This window comes from Schistocerca piceifrons, chromosome 1, assembly GCF_021461385.2.
Source record: "Schistocerca piceifrons isolate TAMUIC-IGC-003096 chromosome 1, iqSchPice1.1, whole genome shotgun sequence".
Classification (NCBI taxonomy): Eukaryota; Metazoa; Arthropoda; class Insecta; order Orthoptera; family Acrididae; genus Schistocerca; species Schistocerca piceifrons.
In genome coordinates this window covers 746,668,160-746,691,731 of record NC_060138.1, presented here as the reverse complement: position 1 = coordinate 746,691,731, position 23,572 = coordinate 746,668,160, and the positions used below count along the sequence as shown (strand labels likewise).

The 23,572-nt window shown below is 38.7% G+C and overlaps 1 protein-coding gene across 8 annotated transcripts in view; it reads left to right on the top strand.

The window, feature by feature from the left end:
- The window catches only part of LOC124711801 (diacylglycerol kinase theta), a 712,647-nt gene that overhangs the window by 583,476 nt on the left and 105,599 nt on the right, over positions 1 to 23,572 (top strand). For all 8 annotated transcript variants that reach the window (XM_047242070.1, XM_047242035.1, XM_047242063.1 and 5 more), the window contains one exon: positions 10,911 to 11,059. In XM_047242070.1, the coding sequence (XP_047098026.1) occupies positions 10,911 to 11,059 (149 nt within the window). The remainder of the gene's footprint in view (positions 1 to 10,910; positions 11,060 to 23,572) is intronic.

The following is a 23,572-nucleotide window of genomic DNA, read 5'->3' as shown; positions in this document are numbered from 1 at the left end:
TCATGTTGATTCAAGCCTGATATGTTACTATAAGTGCTTATGAGGGTGATCTCCATCTCTAATCAGTTTTCAGTTGAGATTTCTGGCAATCAAGTGTTCAATTGGAAGATCAGGAGGCCATATTTTGGATCATCTAATGATAAGTACTGCAGTTTCATAAGTGAAGAAACATTGTGGGGAATAGTGAGGTGGAATAAGTATTTGTTAGAGGTTTCAGGGGTGCTGAATTGGCTGAATCATTAGTGGGCATCCCCCGTAGTTGAAAACTCATAAGACAATGTCTCTGTTCCATCATGGTGTTGCATTCGAGTGCGTGCACACAGCTTAGACAGACTACTCGCCCTTGAAACACAGACATTATTAATTGTAGCTGAGTATAGTTTAGTGTTTGGATTTAGATGTTATGTATTGAAGTGATGGCAACTTCTCCAGTGAAACATATGGATTAGATGGACTGTTTGCATTTTTAGCAGAATCTCTGTTCTGTTAGTTGCATGTTCCAAATGAAAGTCCTCTGTTTAGACAAAGATGTCATATCAGTGACTGATTTAATTTCAGAATACAGTCTGTCACTGTGATGAACTTCAAGCAGTCTTTCAGGCAAAGTCATCACATCTATTCAAGAAACACTTGGTGTCGTGTTACCTGTATTCTCTGTTTTGGAAGGTTTCCATGCAAATGCATTTTTACAATATATGCTCAGTGTTTTGATGTCATAGACTTTACTCAGGACAGTAAATGCATTGGGCAACTTACTCTGTTTAATAACCATTTTTTCTGTACAAGCAACTGTGTGGTATATGGTACCACTACTAGTTGTTTCCTTTCGTGTTCCACTCGCAAATAGAGCAAGGGAAAAAAAAGTATATGTATGCTTTGATACAAGCACTAATTTCTTTTATTGTATCTTCATGGTTATTACACCAAATGTATGTCAGTGGCAATACAATTGTTCTGCAGTAAGCTTTAAATGCCAGTTCTCTAAATTTTTGCAATAGTGTTTTGTGAAAAGAACATTGACTTCTCTCCAGGGATTCCTTTCAAGTTCATGAAACATTTCTGTAATATTCATATATTGATTGAACCTACTGGAAACCAAACTAGCAGCACACCTCATGAATTGCTTTGATGTCTTTCTTTAATTGGACCTGGTGGGGATCCTAAACACTCAAACAGTAACCAAGAATGAAACATGCTAGTGTTCTGTATGTGGTCTCCTTTATAGATGAGCTACATTTCCCCTTCTGCCAGTAAATTGAAGTCAACCATTTGCCATCCCCACTACCAACTTTGCATGTTTCTTCCATTTCCTATCACTTTGCAATGTTACACCAAGATATTTAATTGACATGATTGTGTCAAGCATCACACTACTAATGTTGTATTCAAGCATTGTGGGATTGTTTTCCTAATTTAAAACAAGCTGTTATTCATCACATCAACAAGAAATTTTGTTTAAATCATATTGTATCATCTAGACTCTAGAGTCACTCAGTGGCAACACCTTCTCATACATTGAAGCGTCAGCAAACACCCACAGACTGCTGTTCATCCTGTTCACCAGATTATTTCTGTGTAAGAGAACTAGTCTTTTCCCTGTGGCTTTGCATGCATAGATATTTGATACATATGCTGCACACATCTCCTTTTCCTTCCATTATTGGTGCATGTCCTCCCCCCCCCCCCCCACTCTGTTCATCTCCATCTCCCCCTCTCTTTGATCATTTCATCCTTCTCCCATCTCTCTGTCAGTGCCCTTCTCCTCCCTCTGTCCATCTCCTCCTTTCCCCTTGTCTACATCCCTATATCTTCCTCCTACCTTTATGCCTGTCTCCTCCTGCCCCATCTCTACCCATCTCCCCATGCCCCTCCTCTCTCAGCTGTCTGATCCTGCCTCCTCTCTCTTTCCATCTCTTCCTCCCCACTCTCTCTGACCCTTCATTTTCTCATTCCCCTCCAATCCTCGACCTCCACCATCCCATGTCCCTGACTGCATCTTCCTGCCCCTTCCATCTTCCCATATCCCGCTTTCTCCACTCTGTCCATCTCCTCGTCCCCCCTCTTTCTTCCTCCTCCCCTTCCCTGTGTTTGTCTACTCCTCCCCTTTTACATGTATAGCTCCTGATGAACAGGTTGATAAAGCAGGCTGATACTACTGTCACATCAGACCTGTCGTGCAGGGCAGCCTATATGTCAAGTCATTAATTTCTGATCACGTTCAGCAATGTTAAATTTGCAGTTTACTAAAGCTGGAGACAATCATTGGTGGCAATTAGTAAGAATTGTGGTATGACCAAAATTGATACCCAGATTTTCAGTACCCCGTCTTGTCATCCCCCCCCCCCCTCCCGATCTCCACACCTCTCTCCTGTCCACCACCTAACCTGCAGCACTTCACTGTCTGCCATTCCCACCATACTATCCCTCCCCCTACCCACTCCAGCCTCTCCTTCCAGTTGCCTGAGACTACAGTTGTGTGTGCGAGTTGCATTTGTGTGTGTTTTTGTGTGTGTGTGTGTGTGTCATCAATTGTTGACGGAGGCCTTAATGGTCAAAAGCTTTAATTGTGAGAGTCTTTTTGTTGTGCCTATATGCGATTCAGAATCTCCACTGTATGGTGAGTGACAATTTTCCTTTCTATAATACTGCAAGATTATACAATGGGTTTGTCATTCAGCGAATTGATATTTTGCGAGAAGATTGTGTTATGCCTTGTGTAAGAAGAAGACATGTCCACCAGCACATGTCCAAATTTGACAGGTGCTAATAACCTTGGCATTGAGCACATAAATCACAACCCCCCCCCCCCCCCCCCCCCACACACACACACACACTAATTTGGCAGTGGCAGGATTGTGGCCTAGCGAGACTGCAGTTTATTGTTCCACAATATTGCTGTTGGGATCCCATGACTGTTATGTGAATATGGAATTGATGGGTTCAGGAGGGTCATACTCAACACAATGCAGGATCTCAATGGCCTCACATTCTTAGCCCTAGAGAGAACAGATATATTGTTTGCTCAGCCATGTGGGATCATACAGCCACATCACATTCCATAAGTCAGGATATGAACTAGTCTGCAGCATGAAAAGGATCCATATGGAGAGTGTTATGATGTCTTGGGTACCATAGATTGTCAGCACGGTGATTATTGTTACGGCTTTTCTTGGCACAGCAGCAGGGTGACATCTCAGACACGGGAGTGGCACCATGTCATCTATTCAGCCAGTCCCAGCTTTGCATACATTGTCAAGATGGGCATATCCATGTGTGGATTTTCCAAGGATAGTTAATGTTGCCAAATTGCATTCATCGCCATCATAGGGATCCAGCTCCTGGTATGATTGTATCGGATACTAATGGGGTACATAATATGTTCATATGTGGTTCGCAAAGCTGGTAATTTACACATTGGTCATTATATTTTTCTCGTGTGCTAAGGCAAGTGACTTTACATATCTTCGATGTGTGCATCTTATTTCTTTAACTAGATTACATAAAAGTGCACATTGCGCATGCCATCCTGATCTGCCTCAACGAAAAAGCTGTTAAGCTGTTGTGTTGTCCTGCACTTTCTCACCCACTGAAAACATCTGGCCATCAATTGCTGTGAGGCACCGCAACTTGCCAGTTAGATGGAGTGATGAACTCTAGCACAGAGCCAAAGAAGTGTGGAGTGGAGTCATCCAAGCTCAAGTTCAGTTTGGCCCGATACCCAGCTGAGTCAGAGCCATTATTGCTGCCAGAGATGGCAGCTCTGTGTACTAAATTTTTGCACCCTCTACAGCAAAAACGTACAAAATTTAGTCTTGTACTCTTCCTACTATACTGTATGCATACAGCAAATAAAATTTTGTTATTTGCTATATTTTCTATTGTTGCAGTTGCAGTGTACTGTTTTAACCTTTCTTGTTGTGCTCCAGATTATGCTATGGCATGTCATTACATTAACAGATAAGATATATCTTCTTTGTTAAAGTATGGCTAACTGCTGCCCATTTACATACTGGACTTTTTTATAAATCTTCATCTGATAACAATATTTCGATAATTATTTTCAAACCACGTAACTACTGTCGAGTGAAAAATTCATCTTTGGAGCAGAAGGAGTACTCAAGCAGAAATTGTTTCAGTTTGTTTTTAGACTTTCATTATGTAAGTGTAAAGAATTTTTTATTAAATTTCTTCATTTGTGTGACCATTTTCATTAGGTTATTTACATACTGGTGTCACTTCAGTTTATTATTCATCTGGAAGCCCAAAAATTAACACCTGAAGCCTTATCCTGTATGTGATCTTTGATACCTGCTTGGAAGTCATTTTTATTTGTTTTGGATTGCATAATATGAGTCTTTATAACATCACAAATAGTGTGCTTGCTAGTGTCTCAGGTGACAGATTGAAAGAATGTATGAGGGGAGAAAAAAATGATTTACATAGTTAAGGGAGTAGAAAATGTAATTGTGTTGGGGGACAGGAGTTCAAAAACAAGAAAAGGAGAAGAAGTAAAACTAGTAGGAGAATATAGCCAGGGCAAAAAAAGACAGAGGAAAATTCTACACAGAGCACAGCTTGATCACTGCTTAATATTTGGTTTAATAATCGTAAACGAAGGTTGTATACATGGAAGAGACCTGACAACACTGAAGGTTTCATAGTAAGACAGAAATTTCAAAACCAGATTTTAAACTGCAAAAATATTTCCAGGGGCAGGTGTGAACTCAAACCATAACTTATTGGTTATTCACTGCAGATTAAAATGTAAGAAACTGCACTGAAGTAGGAAATGAAGGAGATGGGACCTGTATAAGTAGAAATAACCAGAGGTTGTCAAGAATTTCAAAGGGAACATTAGGCAATGATCGACTGAAACTGGGGAAAGGGTAGCTTTGAGAGAAGAAAAAGTGAATGGAGCAGAGGTAAAAAGACAAGGGCCAGTAGAAATCTCAGGTTAGTTCACTTTAATTGACAAAAGGGTAAAATATAAAAATGCTGCAACTGAAACAGAAATGAGATTGACAGAATGTGCAAACTGCACAGCTGGAATGACTGGAGGAGAAATGCAGTGCTATAGGAACATGCATGACTATGGGAAAGATAGATGCCACCTAAAGGAAAATTAAAGAGATGTTTGAAGAAAAGAGAATGTCTTATACATGTAATAAGAGCTCAGATGGCAAGCCAAGTACTAAGCAAAGGAGGGAAGGTTTATACGTGGAAGCAATATATAAAAGGGCTATACAAGCAAAATAAACTTGTACACTATTTCATAGAAAGTGATGAGGAAGTAGATGAAGGCGAGATGGAGGATGCAATACTGTGAGAAGGGTTTCATAGGGCACTGAAAGACCAAAGATGAAACAAGGCCCTGTAGCAGATGACATTCCTCCATAACATCTGAGATTCCTCCATAACATCTGAGATCCCTCCACCTAGTATGCAAGATACATGAGACAGGCACACACAAATTCCCTCCCCTCCGCCCTCCCTCCCTGCCCCCCCCCCACCAACACTTCAAAGAAGAATGTATTACTCCATTTTTGTGACATGATGAAGTCTTTAATCTCCTTAGGGGTTGTGTTTAGAAACTAATGTCTGTTGGTGGTGCTTGCAGTGCCTGTACAAGTAAATCTGATGCATCAGTATTTAGTTGTTTATTACAGGGTGCAGTGTTTGCTGCCACTGTGAGGAAGTAATCATTGAATTTGGTGACCAATGATTTGAAAGTATCACAATTTCTGCCAGACCTAATTTCAGGGGCTCTGTTCAATCTTAATCACAACTTTTATTTGATTCTTATTTAATAATGTTCCAAATAGTTTTTCCCTTGTTCCGGAGTGTTTTCGTTTTTGAGCACATCACATGAGTTTTGCTTGTTACTGATAGACTGGGGGATATTATGATATTGGCAGTTTCAGAGTTTAAGTTTCAACTATTGCTTGTACATTGAGCTCTCTCTTCCAGGCAAGGAACTTTAATCCCAAGAGTTATCCACCACTTTTCCTCATGTCTGTTCAATTTTGTGTTCGTTTGATTTTGGGTCAAAATGCTGTAGGTACATGTTTAAGAAAGAGTTAATTTTTCCACCAACACTGTCTGGTTTATAAATTTCTCCCCAGCGTTCTTCAGATAAGTTCTCTCTAAAAAATATGACCTTGTCATTGTTTAAGATTCTGCAATACAATACTTTACTTCTATATTATGTACCTTATTGGCCAGTAAATTTTATTGTTAACATTTGACCATCATGCTCAGATAAAACATTAATTATTGGTTTTACAGTTATATCAATGTAGGTTGTTGAGTCTAAAAACAAATTGTTGCACTGTGTCCTTAATTAATTGATGGAAGGTGAAAATATAAAAAAGGAGCAAATGAAGCAGGCGAGAGGGAATAATGAGGTGGACAGGAAGTGCAAAATGGCTAAGCAAGAATGGTTAGAGGACAAATGTAAGGATTTAGACACATATATCACTTGGGGGAAAGAAAGATACCATATATAGGGAAATTAAAGAGGTGTTTGGAGAAAAGAGAAGCAGTGGTATGAATATCAAGAGCTCAGGTGGAAAACCAGTCCTATGCAAAGAAGGGAAAGCTGAAAGGTGGACGGAGTATATAGAGGGTCTATAGAGAGGAGTTGAACTTGCAGACAATATTATATAAAAGGAAGAGGGTGTAGATGAAGATGAAATGGGAGACATGATACTGCGAGAAGAATTTGACAGAGCACTGAAAGATCAAAGTCGAAACAAGGCCCCAGGAGTAGACAACGATCTGCTTCCATCTGGTGTGCAAGATATATGAGACCTGTAGGTGAAATATCCTCAGACTTCAGACTTCAAGAAGAATATAATGATTCCAGTTCCAAAGAACACTGGTGCTGACAGGTGTGAATATTACTGAACTATCAGTTTAATAAATCATGGTAGCAAAATACTTACACGAAATCTTTACAGAAGACTGGAAAAACTGGTAGAAGCCAACATCAGGGAAAATCAGTTTGGATTCTAGAGAAATGTAGGAAAACAAGAGGCAATACTGAGCCTACGACTTATCTCAGAAGACAGGTGACGGAAAGGCAAACCTACGTTCCTAGCATTTGTAGACTTAGAAAAGCTTTTGACAGTGTTGACTGGAATACTCTCTTTGAAATTCTGAAGGTTGTAGTGGTAAATTACAGAAAGCAAAAGGCTATTTACAACTTGTTCAGAAACCAGATGGCAGTTATAAGGGTTGAGGGGCACAAAAAGGAAGCAATAGTTGAGAAGGGAGTGAGACAGAGTTGTAGCCTATCCTGATGTTATTCAATTTGTACACTGAGCAAGCAGTAAAGGAAACCAAAGAAAAAGTTAGGCAAGGAATTCAAGTTCAAGGAGAAGAAATAAAAACTTTGAGGTTTGCTGATGACATTGTAATTCTGTCAGAGACAGCAAAAGACTTGAAAGAGCAGTTGAACAGAATGGATAATGTCTTGAAAGGTTTAAGATGAACATCAATAAAAGCCAATCAAGGATAATGGAATGTAGTCAAATCAAATCAAGTGAAGCTGCAGGAATTAGATTAGGAAGTGAGAAACTGAAAGTAGTTGATGGGTTTTGCTATTTGGGCAGTAAAATAATGAATGATGGCTGAAGTAGAGAGAATATAAAATGTAGACTGGCAATGGCAAGAAAATCATTTCTGTAGAAGAGAAATGTGTTAACATTGAATATAGATTTAAGTGTTAGGAAGTCTTTTCTGAAAATATTTGTATGAGATGTAGCCATGAATGGAAGTGAAACATGGATGATAAACAATTTCGATAAGAAGAGGATAGAAGCTTTTGAAATGTGGTGATACAGACGACTGCTGAAGATTGGATGGATAGATCATGTAACTAATAAGGAGATACTGGATAGAACTGGGGGGAAGGGTAAAGAATTTATGGCACAACTTGACTAGAAGAAGGGATCAGTTGATATGACACATTCTGAGACATCAAGGGATCACAAATTTAGTATTGGAGAAAATTGTGGAGGGTAAAAATCATAAAGGGGGACCAAGAGATGAATATGGTAAGCAGATTCAGAAGATCTAAGTTGCAGTAGTTATTCAGAGATGAAGAAGCTTGCACAGGATAGAGTAGCATCAAACCAGTCTCTGGACTGAAGACCACAGCAACAACAACATATTCTTAAATCCTTATAGTAAGGTACTTTCTGTTGGTAACCTGTATACTGTTAGTACTACAAGCTCGCATGTTTCCTCATCTACTTTTGTGGCACAACATTCAAACATATATAGCTTTACCCCCATGCTTCTTATTGGTTCTGCGTAATATGATATTAGCTTGTATCCATCATGATGAATCTGTTGAGTTTCAGTGACTTCTACATGATGTTACAATATGCATAAGATCACTGACCTTTCATTTATACTTTCGTTTTCCTGAATAGTTATGAGAAGTTTCCTCTTTTTGTTTTTTGCGCTTCTAATGTTGTGATGGAGGAGGCTAAATGCTTCTTCTTTAATGTCAGTGGCTTTCTTCAAGTTGCAGTATTTTGTTGTAATAGAGCTGTTTTCGCTGTGAGTATATTTATTCTTAAATTTGAAATGAATTTGTCCTAAAAATTCTAGTGAACACATTGGAAATCACTGAGATAGTAAGTATACTGACTGCTTTGATCAGATTGGATGCTCCTGACCAAATGCATTCAAATGTAAACCACGCCATGTATGTGCTACTGAGTGACAGACAGTGCATCAATCAAATCTGTGTGTGAGCATTTCTCTCCTGCGAGTGATTTTCCAAGCTCTGTATTAAAACATTCGATAAAACTTTGAGTCAGGGCTTGTCATACTGTTCAGATAGCAGCATGATCTTCACACTAATATGAGAAGCATTTGCAGTAGTGCATCTATATAATTAAAGTTACAGTCCAAACTGCTACTTGCACTCCCTAGTATTATTACATGTTACTTCCCAAGTACCGCCCACAAAGAGTCTGAAACACAAGTGACATCACTGAAGTCTGCACTTAGCTTAAAAATACTAGCTATGTAGTAATCGGTTACCAGAGAGTTCTGAATGACTTCTGACATTTGACTCCTGTGGCTAAACCCAGCAGTAAGACATTGGTCTTCTTAAAACTTTTCTTATTACACTTAGCTTGCACCTTATTCCCTGTACTATCAGATTGGCATGGAACTTCTGAGAGACAGCTATACTGGGGCAATCAGACTTGCAATGTCTCCTTCATTTTTTCACAGATTTGAAAGATTTGGTTGTAATCTTGTCTTCTGGTCTAGACCTAAAGTTACTACTGCAAACTACAGAATCCAAAGCTAATAATTAAGGATGGACCAACAGAGACTAATTATTCTTGTGCCACTGCCAAAGCAGCTCAAAGTTTCAAGGATTGCTCATTTTCTTGTATTGTGTAGGTACTGAATAAGTATTTCACTGAGTTACATCATTTTACTCTCAACTAACCTTCTCTTTGAACATCAGGGCGAAAAAAAAGTTTTGTGTACTGACTTCTTAGTATATATAGTGATCTCAACTTTGCTTGGCTAAGAAATTGGTTTCTCTGGTAGTTTATTCTGTTAAATTTTGAAAATAAACGTTTTGAGATGGGAAAATACAAATTTTGATGTGGCTGTCTTGAAAAGACAGATAATTTGAAAAGTAAAGTCTCTGTGTGGGGGAAAAGATTTAGTGAAAGTGAACTATTTTTCAGAGTGTGTTGCTGTATTAATTTTGAGACAAATGTTTTTCAGGTCATTTTTTACCACTCACATTCAACAAAATGTAAGTGTAATTTCAAAATTAAATGTGGATTGCATCAGTTACATTTAGATCACATCAGTTGCATTTAGAACTTTCAGATCAGAGTTTCAAGTTTAGTGTATGTGCCAACAGTACAGATGTTAAGTACCAATGATAGTTCCACCACTGCTAAATTCATTTGGACAACAAAATCAGTGATTTCCAGTTGCTCTGTGAATTTGTCAAATTATATCTGTAAAGTTTTTAAGAAGATGTTTCCTGATACTCTTCGTGAACATTTTTCACTTTTGTTAAGAAAATTAGATACCTAATGATGATGGACTGGCACCATATGTCAGGGAAAATATGTTAGCAGAAGCATTTTCATCACATTACATGATGAGTTTCATTGACACCATTACGTTTCAGGTAGAGAGTAAGAGTTGTGTAACCATGCGTCAGGCAAGGAAGTTCTTTATTGACAAAGTAGATGGTGGAATGTTAATATTAAATTATTTGAAGCGCTCTCTGAAGCCAATTTTCCATAAATAAATGCTTTATGTTGGAATCAGATGGACCTAACAGAAGTAAAACAGTTTTTATGCAATTAAATATTTATGTGTAGGAGACCTGAGGCAGACAGCTTATAAACATTAAAACCTTCGATATTCGTATAATGAATAATGCCTGTTTAAAGGGTTTGGAGTGTTTAGTTTGAGAAGAATCTGAATTTCTGGTCAGTACTTACAATTACTTTGAGTGATGGCCTGTTCACTTGGAAGAATTTAAAGCAAGTCTAAGTTTAACATACCAGATTACAAGTTTTTGAGGCATACAACCACAAGGTAGCTTTCTTTAGGACCTTAGGAATTACATTAGAGGCTTTACACGCATAGCAAAACTTTAATAGGAACACAGTTAGATTTTTTCCTCATTTTTGATTTACTGTTGTTTGGATCTTAGGATCATCAGCGAGCCATTCCTTAATTGTAACCTGTTAAGGGTTATCTTTCAGAATGTATATAACTGCACAGTCTGTATACAGTTTTAAAATTTAGAGATTTTCATTGTAGAAACCACATTTTATGGAATGAAAAGTTATTTAAACTCCATGAAAAAAACAAATGTTTTTATAATTTCATTAATATTTAAATTGCAGGTTATATGTGTTCCGTCATATCAAGGACTACAAAATTCTTGTTTGTGGTGGTGATGGGACAATCGGCTGGGTACTACAGTGTTTGGACAATGTTGGCCAGGATAGTGAGTGCTCATCCCCTGCATGTGCTATTGTGCCACTGGGTACAGGTGAGTTTTTTGTTGGTGAACAAATAATTGACTAATAAATCTTGAAAAATCAATATCTACTATTTGTCATTCTTTCTGTTTCTGCCAGTGTCTGATTTTGCACACTGTTATTGCATTTCATTGATGAAACTAAAGGTAAATAAAGCTGTTGGCTTTGGTGGCATACATCTAGAGATTCTTAAAACCATTAGACCTAAAACAAAATTGTGTTCCAGTGAGATTCAGAGGACTGAAAAATTACCAGAGTTTTTCAAACTGGGTAATGTAATTGCCATCCTGAAACCAGGTGGACAAAAAACAGTTACTTCTCGCTACCGACCGATATCGCCATTCCTCATGAACTAAAAGCTGCAAGAAAGGCTTGTACTAAATCACAGTCAAGAGGCCATTGAAAGAGGTGGCTTCAGGAAACATCAAAGCTGCTGTGGCCAGGTCTTAACAGTGACAACTCTAATAGAAGCTGGATTTCAATAAGGTCTCAAGTAAGCTTCAGATTTTGTGCAGCTTATGACACTGTGCAGAGGGAGGAATTGATCTCAAAGTTTTGAAGTTTATTGAAATCTTCTCGTGTCAAAAGCTAGCGTTTTTAGTGAATAATATGCTCTCTGATAGGTGCTTTAAGGTGTTCCTGAATGGATAATCTAGCAGATAGAAGACTCTAATTGATCCATTCTATCAAAATCCTGTATGTAAATGACCTACCATTAGTCTTCCAGAGTAAAAGTCTTACATGCTATGAAAATTTGTTGACAAATGATCTAATGAATTTGGGTGATTACTTTCATAAATGAAGACTTTATACTAACCCAAATAAAACTGAGTTTACTGCATGTGACTTTTGATGGAACCGCTGTACCCCTTAACTACAATCCAATAATCAAGGAATCACTTTGCCCCTGATATTCTAACCACAGTCCACCAAGCTTTGTGAGAAACTTGATATGCTTCGCAAGAGTGGCAGAAACAGGTGGGTTGTGGATGTAATACCCTACATTCTGCTGCACTCACTCTTGTGTATTCTGCATATGAATATTACCCTGCTGTATGGGAAAACAGCACCCACACAACACAGACACATTTGCAGCTTAATAAAGCCATGAGAATTTACACTGATAACATTAGATCTACTCCAATTAAGTGATTACCTGTTCTTCAGTAATACTTTTCCGCAAGACCTAAGGAGGAAAGCAGATAAGGTAAACTTGGTCAAGGTCATGTCTCATAAGAAATCTCCCTTGTATGGTGACCTGCAAGATCAACCAACAACTTATCTTAAAACATGCAAACCACCCCAGATCAATTCAAAAATTACCAGTTCTTTCGATGTGACATCCGAGTGGTGACAATGATGGAATGAACATGCACCCAATAATGTCCACCTGGTACAACATCCAACAAGGAAGGTTGAGGCATTCCAACTACCACACCTAACCTGGGTAAAGCTGGACTACATTAAGATGGGCCAAGGGAGATGTGATTACACTGTAAAGAAATGTGCTTTCCATCCATCTCCTGACTGTGGAGCAGAAGTGCAAACAATAGATCACATTATTAAGGAGTGCCCACTTTGAGCATTTTCTGTGGACTGGTTATCAAATTTGGACATTTCCATTTACAGTAGATACTTATGTGTACTTGTAAAACCATACAAAATGTATGCGCTTGTGCACACACACACACACACACACACACACACACACACACACACACACACACACACACACACACACACTGAAGAACCAAAGAAACTGGTACACCTGCCTAATATTGTGTAGGACCCTCTGAGCACGGTGAAATGCCGCAACACGGCGTGGTATGGACTTGACTAATGTCTGAAGTAGTGCTGGAGGGAATTGACACCATGAATCCTGCAGGACTGTCCATAAATCCATACGAGTACAAGGGGGCAGAGATATCTTCTAAACAGCACGTTGCAAGGCATCCCAGATATGCTCAATAATATTCATGCGTGGGAGTTTGGTGGCCGGTGGAAGTGTATAAATTCAGAAGAGTGTTCCAGAGGCACTCTGTAACAATTTTGGACATGTGGGGTGTCCCACTGTCCTGCTGGAATTGCCCAAATCCATCAGAATGCACAACGGACATGAATGGATGCAGGTGATGAGACAGGATGCTTACATACATGTCACCTGTCAGAGTCATATGTATACGTATCGGGGGTCCCATGTCACTCCAACTGCATATGCCCCACACCATTACAGAGCTTCCATCAGCTTGAACAGTCCCCTGCTCACATGCAGAGTACATGGATTCAAAAGATTGCCTCCATATCTGTACACGTCTATCCACTTGATACAACTTGAAATGAGGCTTGTCTGACCAGACAACATGTTCCCAGTCATCAACAGTCCAATGTTGGTGTTGATGGGCTCAGGCATGGCATAAAGCTTTGTGTTGTGCAGTCATCAAGGGTACATGAGTGGGCCTTCTGCTCTGAAAGCCTTTTATGTTTCACTGAATGATTCACACGCTGACAGTTGTTGGTGACTCAGCATTAAAATCTGCAGCAATTTGTAGTTAGGTTGCACTTCTGTCATGTTGAACAGTTCTCTTCAGTTGAGTTGGTCCTGATCTTGCAGGATCTTTTTCTGGCCGCAGCGATGTTGGAGATTTGATGTTTTACCAGATTCCTGATAGTCACGGTATACTCGTGAAATGGTCATACAGGAAAATCAACACTTCATCGCTACCTCGGAAATGCCTGTCCCATCGCTTGTGTGCCGACTATAACACCGACAAGTTCAAACTCACTTTAATCTTGAGAACCCACCATTGTAGCAGCAGTAACCGATATAAGGACTGCGCCAGACACTTGTTGTCTTATATAGGTGTTACCGACCACAGCGCCGTGTTCTGCCTGTTTACGTATCTCTGTATTTGAATACGCATGCCTATACCAGTTTCGTTGGCACTTTGGTGTACATTGATAAAACTGATTTTTTGATCTCATTTCCCCTTTTTATTTTATTTTATTTTTTTCTAATTCCTTAAATGTATTTATTACATTTAAGTTAAGAGGGCTTGCTGCAAGTCCTGTTGGTTTTTAATTTAGCTGTTGTATTAAGGCTTTTTCATATGTTGTGCAGTAGCAGTGTATTAATTTCTTGTTGTAACATATTTTGATCTTTACAGTATTTTTGGTTTATGAACAGTTTGTTATTACATCCAGCATTGTCGTCAAATATCATGTCTCCATGCTCGTTGTCAAATATGTGGGATTTAGGAAGCCTGCTCGCTAGACAAACATTCAAACAAATTCATTTAATGAGTTTTATTACAAAAAAGTAAATGACAATACTTAACTTTGACAATTACACAGAAATGTCAAAAGCAAAGGGCATCATACAAAATAAGCCATCTCCTCAGTGTAAGAGTTCCCAAGTCTGTGTCACACAGAGCATACAAGTGAAGTAACAAGCGTTAACGCTTCTATCCAAGTCACTAGTCTTGAAGGCACTATTCAACTGGGTGTCGCCATTCAGTCGCGGTGCTGAAGTCCTCTTCATTTGACTTGACACCATAATATTTGTTATTTCCTAAGAAAGCTTTTGGAAAAATTTTGATCATTTTTTTCTTTTGTCAGACTCTTTTGGCATTGTTTATCTATTGGAAACATCATTGTCTTTGATATTTTTGAGTAGCTGAAGTGGTAAGATGGCTCAGTGGATGGCCCATCAAAAGCTGAACACAGATCAAGCATCTAAGAAGTTGTACTAAGCTGTGAAAAAAATCACAGTAGAAACAGTGAATGGTCGAAGAACAAGAAGTGCAATATAGAGCATCCTAAATCAGCAACTATGTTGTGGTTAAGTAGTGACGGTGCTCAAGCCATGCGGGCAAGCTGTGTTCAAATCTTTCTCGTACCCATCTTGTGGTGTTGCAGTTCTTTTGTTATGTACGTGCTTGCTACAAAATGGGAAGAGAAATTCAGCCTTATGCAAGACACTGTTTTTCTGTTTTGTTTCACCCAGACAAGTTTCAGCACATTTAGTGCTGTCTTCAGTGGATTATTTTTATTTTCTAACTGTGAAATTGTTGTTACACATTAACATTTAATGAAACTTTTGGTACATAATATATATAATTGTGAATGAATAATTGTTGTAAAATATTATGCACTATGTGTAGTTTATAACATTATGTCAAAGTTCTATTTATAGTTAATTGGCAAAAAGAATAGATGTATGCATTAGTTTACATACCTTATATGATACTACTGGACATTTATTTTGGTAGCTATTCTGCTACACAATCTAAAACTTCTCATCTGCAAACAGCAAAACATAATTTTGATTTTTCTGTTTATTATGCATTTACGAACAGAAGTGAGTACATATCACGTTTTTCATGAGTAACTTATGGTTTTGATATTGTGATGCTTTCTCATATGTTGTTGCTGAAGTGAACAAGTCAGATTTCGTGACCTATGGTCGCTTGACACTGCACTTTCTCCAATTTTTCAAAACGTAGGCAGAGTTTTCACTGCCATTACATGTTGTTGTAGCTGTGTAATATTCATTTGCTTCATAGCCCGTTTGGTTGGGTGAGGGGCATGAGTTTCAATTTCAAGTGTATTTGGCAACTGTGGTGTTTGGTTCGTGTGTGTGTGTGTGTGTGTGTGTGTGTGTGTGTGTGTGTGTGTGTGTGTGTGTGTGTTCAGGACTGGGGCAGAGAGAGAGAGAGAGAGAGAGAGAGAGAGAGAGAGAGAGAGAGAATGAATTCCCCCCCCCCCCCCCCATGAGTAGTTTTGGTGGTGTGGGTGTTATTTATATAGTTCTTCTATTGTGGCGAAGAGGGTTTTACTGCACAGTGATATGTATTCATTGAGTACTCTCTTTCCTTGGGGGCTATGGATTTTTTGATGATATAGTTTTATTCTATTGTTAATTTTTGGTATTAGCTGCTATTAGTTTTAAGCAATTGTAAATCAGTTTCAATGTTTGTTGGGTGGTAATTGTGTGCTATCAGGTGGTCTGCAAATGTTGAGTGTGAGCTATTGCTTTTCAGTGCTCTGAGGTGTTCTGTGTACCTGGTTCTGAAATTCCTGCATGTTTGGCCCACATATACAGATTGACAGCAGTTGCAAGTAAGTTGGTATGTACCGGACTGGCTGTATTTGTCAGTGTTGGTGGTATTTCTCCCAAGTCTGCTTTGTATTGTGTTGTTGGTTCTGTATGCGATGTTGAGTCCTTGTTTCTATAGTGTATTACCCACCATGTGTGTTTTTGTCATCATGTGCCATTTGTTGCTTACTGTCTGCTGATTTGTTGTGTGTTGTGTTTGTTTGTGTGTATGTGTTTCATGGTTATGTGTTGTTTGTTTTGATATTTTGTGGTTTCTTTTCTCTACACTCTTTGCATCATATCCATTCTTCTGTGCAGTTTGTTCTATTGTGTTCAGTCCTTGTGTGTAATCATGTTTGTTCATGGGTATTTTGTTCAGTCTGTGTAGTAAATATTTGAAGCTGGCTTCTTTGTGTGTTATGGGGTGATTGGATTGGTTATGAATAATGGTGCTGGTGATTGTGGGTTTTCTGTAGATTGTGAATTCGTGTCTGTTGTTTCTTTTGTGCATGGTGAGATCTAAAAAATTAAGTTTTTCAGCTGTTTATGTTTCAGTGGTGAACTATATTTGTGGGTGGATGGAGTTTACGTTGTCGTGACCTCCTTTTATGCGAGGCTGTGGTTCATCAATTAAGCAAATTATGTCTTCTACATATCTGTACCAATATTATTATTTTATACTGTTTTGGTATTACTACTTTGTCAAAGATTTGTTTTTCTATCTGTTTGAGGAAAATGTCAGCTAGGAGGCCACTGACTGGGGATCCCATGGGTAGTCCATCTTGTAGAGAGTAAAATCTGTTGTTGAATGTGAAGTAGTTTTGCTCTGTGATGAGCCTGAGGATGATTTTTCTTGTATGTTTGTTGTGGGCATGTTTCCCTGTAGTTGGAGGATTCTTTCTATGACGTTCGTAGTTTCTTCATTTGGGATGTGTATGTGAATGGAAATTATGTCAAATGAAATCAGTATTGCTGTGTTTGGTATGTTTTCATTTCTGACTTTTTCTATTAAGTTACTTGAGTTCTTAAGACTTCTGTTTTCAGTGTATTTGTATACTGTCTGTAGCAGAATGTGTATGTGTTTGGCTAAGTAGTATGTTGGTGCTTTGGTAAAGTTTATCAATGGATGTATAGGTACTCTGGGTTTGTGAACATTAGGCAATGATTTTTGGATGAGGGCCTTGGGATCTTTTGGTATCTTTTTTTTAATCTGTGTTTCTGTGAAAATTGTTTCTATGTTTACAGGGTTTTCTGTAACTTACTTTGGAATCGGTTTGTTGGATCAGTTCTTAACTCTGTGATTTTGTGACATTTTCCTCAATCACATAGAAAAACAAATCTTTGCAAAATGTTAATACCAAAACAGTTGTTGTTGTTGTGGCCTTCAGTCCTGAAACTGGTTTGATGCAGCTCTTCATGCTACTCTATCCTGTGCAAGCTTCTTCAGCTCCCAGTACTTACTGCAACCTATCCTTCTGAATCTGCTTAGTGTATTCATCTCTTGGTCTCCCTCTACGATTTTTACCCTCCACGCTGCCCTCCAACGCTAAATTTGTGATCCCCTGATGCCTCAGAACATGTCCTACCAACCGGTCCCCTCTTCTTGTCAAGTTGTGCCACAAACTCCTCTTCTCCCCAATTCTATTCAATACCTCCACATTAGTTATGTGATCTACCCATCTAATCTTCAGCATTCTTTCTATTCTCTTCTTGTCCAAACTATTTATTGTCAATGTTTCACTTCCACACATGGCTACACTCTATACAAATACTTTCAGAAATGACTTCCTGACACTTAAACCTACACTCGATGTTAACAAAATTTTCTTCTTCAGAAACCCTTTCCTTGCCATTGCCAGTCTATATTTTATATCCTCTCTGCTTCGACCATCATCAGTTATTTTGCTCCCCAAATAGAAAAACTCCTTTACTACTTTAAGTGTCTCATTTCCTAATCTAATTCCCTCAGCGTCACCCGAGTTAATTTGACTACATTCCATTATCCTCGTTTTGCTTCTGTTGATGTTCATCGTATATCCACCTTTCAAGACACTGTCCATTCTGTTCAACTGCTCTTCCAAGTCCTTTGCTGTCCCTGACAGAATGACAATGTCATCAGCAAACCTCAAAGGTTTTATTTCTTCTCCATGGATTTTAATACCTACACCGAATTTTTCTTTCGTTTCCTTTACTGCTTGCTCAATATAAAGATTGAATAACATCGGGGAGAGGCTACAACCTTGTCTCACTCCCTCCCCAACCACTGCTTCCCTTTCATGTCCATCGATTCTTATAACTGCAATCTGGTTTCTGTACAAATTGTAAATAGCCTTTCACTCCCTGTATTTTACCCCTGCCCCCTTAGGATTTGAAAGGGAGTATTCCAGTCAACATTGTCAAAAGCTTTCTCTAAGTCTACAAATGCTAGAAACGCAGGTTTGCCTTTCCTTAATCTTTCTTCTAAGATGAGTCATAAGGTCAGTATTGCCTCACGTGTCCCAACATTTCTACGGAATCCAAACTGATCTTCCCTGAGGTCGGCTTCTACCAGTTTTTCCATTCGTCTGTAAAGAATTCGTGTTAGTATTTTGCAGCTGTCACTTATTAAACTGATAGTTCTGTAATTTTCACATCTGTCAGCACCTGCTTTCTTTGGGATTTGAATTATTATATTCTTCTTTTAAGTCTGAGCGTATTTCGCGTGTCTCATACATCTTGCCCACCAGATGATTGAGTTTTGTCAGGACTGGCTCTCCCAAGGCTATCAGTAGTTCTAATGGAATGTTGTCTACTCCCGGGGCCTTGTTTCGACTCAGGTCTTTCAGTGCTCTGTCAAACTCTTCACGCAGTATCGTATCTCCCATTTCATCTTCATCTACATCCTCTTCCATTTCCATAATATTGTCCTCAAGTACATCGCCCTTGTATAGACCCTCTATATACTCCTTCCACCTTTCTGCTTTCCCTTCTTTGTTTAGAACTGGGTTTCCATATGAGCTCTTGATATTCATACAAGTGGCTCTCTTTTCTCCAAAGGTCTCTTTAATTTTCCTGTAGGCAATATCTATCTTGCCCCTAGTGAGATAAGCCTCTACATCCTTACATTTGTCTTCTAGCCATCCCTGCTTAACCATTTTGCACTTCCTGTCAATCTCATTTTTGAGACATTTGTATTCCTTTTTGCCTGCTTCATTTACTGCATTTTTATATTTTCTCCTTTCATCAATTAAATTCAATATTTCTTCTGTTACCCAAGGATTTCTACTAGCCCTCGTCTTTTTACCTACTTGAGCTTCTGCTGCCGTCACTCTTTCATCCCTCAAAGCTACCCTTTCTTCTTCTACTGTATTTCTTTCTTCCATTCCTGCCATTTGTTCCCTTATGCTCTCCCTGAAACTCTGTACAACCTCTGGTTTAGTCAGTTTATCGAGGTCCCATCTCCTTAAATTCCCACCTTTTTGCAGTTTCTTCAGTTTTAATCTACAGTTCATAACCAATAGATTGTGGTCAGAGTCCACATCTGCCCCTGGAAATGTCTTACAATTTAAAACCTGGTTCCTAAATCTCTGTCTTACCATTATGTAATCCATCTGAAATCTGTCAGTATCTCCAGGCTCCTTCCATGTATACAACCTTCTTTTATGGTTCTTGAACCAAGTGTTAGCTATGATTAAGTTGTGCTCTGTGCAAAATTCTACCAGGCGGCTTCCTCTTTCATTTCTTACCCCCAATCCATATTCACCTACTATGTTTCCTTCTCTCCCTTTTCCTACTCTCTAATTCCAGTCACCCATGACTATTAAATTTTCATCTCCCTTCACTACCTGAATAATTTCTTTTATCTCATCATACATTTCATCAATTTCTTCATCATCTGCAGAGCTAGTTGGCATACAAACTTGTACTACTGTAGTAGGCACGGGCTTCGTGTCTACCTTGGCCACAATAATGCATTCACTATACTGTTCGTAGTAGCTTACCAGCACTCCTATTTTTTTATTCATTATTAAACCTACCCCTGCATTACCCCTATTTGAGTTTGTATTTATAACCCTGTATTCACCTGACCAAAAGTCTTGTTCCTCCTGCCACCGAACTTCACTAATTCCCACTATATCTAACTTTAACCTATCCATATCCCTTTCTAAATTTTCTAACCTACGTGCCCAGTTAAGGGATCTGACATTCCACGCTCCGATCCGTAGAACGCCAGTTTTCTTTCTCCTGATAACGACTTCCTCCTGAGTGGTCCCCACCCAGAGATCCGAATGGGGGACTATTTTACCTCCAGAATATTTTACCCAAGAGGACGCCATCATCATTTAATCATACAGTAAAACAGTACAAAATAATATATTGGTACAGATATGTAGATGACATAAATTGCTTAACTGATGAACCACAGCCTCGCATAAAAGAAGATCATGACAACGTATTCTCCATCCACCCACAAATACAGTTCACCATTGAAAAACAAACAGATGAAAAACTTAATATCTTAGATCTCACCATACACAAAAGAAGCAACAAACATGAATTCACAATCTACAGAAAACTCACAATCACCAGCACCATTATTCATAACTAATCCAGTCACCCCATTACTGACAAAGAAGCCAGCTTCAGATATTTACTTCACAGACTGAAGAAAATACCCATGAACGAACATGATTACACACAAGAACTGAACACAATAAAACAAATTGCACAGGAGAATGGCTATGATGCCAAGAGAGTAGACAAAATAAACTACAAAATACAAAAACAAACTACAATCACCATGAAACACACACAAAACAAACACAACATAACACACAACAAATCAGCAGACAGTAAGCAACAAATGGCACATAATGACATACTAACAACAAAGTCACACACAGGGTGGGTAATATACTAAAGAAACAAGGACTCAGCATAGCATACAGAACCAGCAACACAATACAAAGCAGACTTGGAAGAAATACCACCAACACTGACAAATACAGCCAGTCCGGTATATACCAACTTACTTGCAACTGCTGTCAATCTGTATATGTGGCCAAACATGCAGGAGTTTCAGAACCAGGTACACAGAACACCTCAGAGCACTGAAAAGCAATAGCTCACACTCAACATTTGCTGACCACCTGATAGCACACAATCACCACCCAACAAACATTGAAACTGACTTACACATACTTTTCTTTTTTTAAGATGTCTGCTTTTGCAAAGATTACTATTTCATATACATACTGTACAAACAAGGTAGAGGCAGTATTTTCCAACTTTTAAAAAGAGGTCTACACTGTCACTGTCACCACTAATGAGCTTGTGTTCTGAGTGCAAATTCTAATGATATATGTAATTGTATTTAGTTAGATCCCCCTGAATGCATGCCTAAAAATTTTGTATTACTCTCATTTGAAACATTAAAAAAAATGGTCCTGAATCTCAGCACTGAACTCTTCATCACTGGTGTTGCAGTTTCCCAAAGAATTTCCTTAGTCTGTGACGTAATTAGAACATAAATCTCATGTGCAAAGAGCACTATGGTTCTGTTGTTTATTGTATTGGTCAAATCATTTACATGCGGTGGAAATAGGACTGGTCCCAGATCAGATCTTTGTGGGTCTCCATAATTCATTTTTAAAATATAATTTATATATTTTCTGTAATAATTAGATATTAACTGAATTTAATTGTCTCTGAATTTTATTTTGGTAATATTTTAGATTAGATTAGATTAATTATTCATTCCATAAACCCACAAAACAGGCGATCCTCCTTGGTGTGGAACATGTGATAATTGGGGTACAATTGGAACTATGGTTCAGAATGGCCTGTAATTCCGTAATTACTTAACTTACACAGGAGACTGTCATGATCGAGAAACATACCAGATACACATATATCATCCATTGCTGTTAGTGCTTCATTTAAAAAGGCAGAAATTGCTGACAAGGTTGACTTTCCATCTCAGAACTCATGTGCTGGGTCATTTATCAGCATTTCTTTATTTAAGAAAGCTGCTAATCTACTAAGGAACATTCTTTTCTTGAATTTTGCTACAGCCTGACAAAAATGAAATTGGCCTATAATTAACAGTTCCACATTTGGCACTCTTCTTATACAGAGGTGTTATTTCTGTAGTTTTTAGTCTGTTTTTGAAATACACCACCATCAAATGATGGATTTACTATGTCTACTAGTGTTCTACAATAACTGCTGAGCTGTAAACGGTTCCAATTGACGGGTAGTGTTAGAGACTTACATCATACAGGGTATCCATGTTGGACAGGTGCACAGGATGATCAATATTTACAGCTTTTGAGCCAAAGGGACAATGAACAATGGGTTGAGTGCTCCAGAACTGAGCTCAGCATTTGAAGAGGCTGCAGGATATCATGTATAACATCAATCTGTCACAAAATGATTACATGATTCAAATGTCCATTCCTGATGACCAGTGCGAGCAGCACTTCATACACCACAGCATGATGGTCTCCATCACAGATAAGCAAAAAATGTGGAAATGATGCCCCAGGATTGGCATCGGATGTTGTTTACAGATGAAACTTGGATCTGTTTGTACTCTGATAATCACAGAGAAAGTGTTTACAGACATTCTAGTTATAGTGAATGCCTCCAACACTGTGTCCCACAAGTGAAATAAGGTTATGGTGGAGTTATGTTCTGGGTTGGCATTACATGGGGCCACAGCACACCTCTTATGGTTGTTGAGGGCACACTCACTGCTCTTTTATACAGGGACGAGATTACGCAGCCAACAATGAGCCCATATCAGCAACATTTTGATGACAATTTCATCTTGATGGATGATAACTCACATGCTCATTGTGCTGTTCTCATGAACATGTTCCTTCAGCATGCTGGATCACAGAGTGAAGAGGCCAACCTGGTCCCCAGACATGCACCCAATCAGAGGTGGTATGGGGTTGATTGAAATGTGCTGTTTATGGATGATGACAGTGACCAAGTACTCTCTGCAACTTATGTCAAATCAACATTGAAAAACTGGACAATTTGGACCATGGTTGGCTTGATAATTGCATGAATGGTATGCCACAAGGGATTAAAGCCTGCATCTGAGAAATGGGATGTTCCACTATCTATTGAAATTGCAGAAGAGTACTGTAGGGGGGAGCGCACAAAATGATTTTCTTTTATTTGGTGATCTGTAAACATTGCAAACAAATATACACACATAAAAAAAAGTTTTGCATCACCCCAGTTCCCAGAAATCCTGATAGACGTTGACTGTGGATATTGTATCACAGACACAGTCCCTTTGATGGTTCAGAGATGTCACTAAACCTGCCCAATGATGTAAACAACCATGCATGAGCAGCGCCTATTAGACAGAGGGGATCCAGTAGCTGATCAGTTCCAGTCATTGCACCCGGAAGGAGGTGCACAGCTTGTGTTG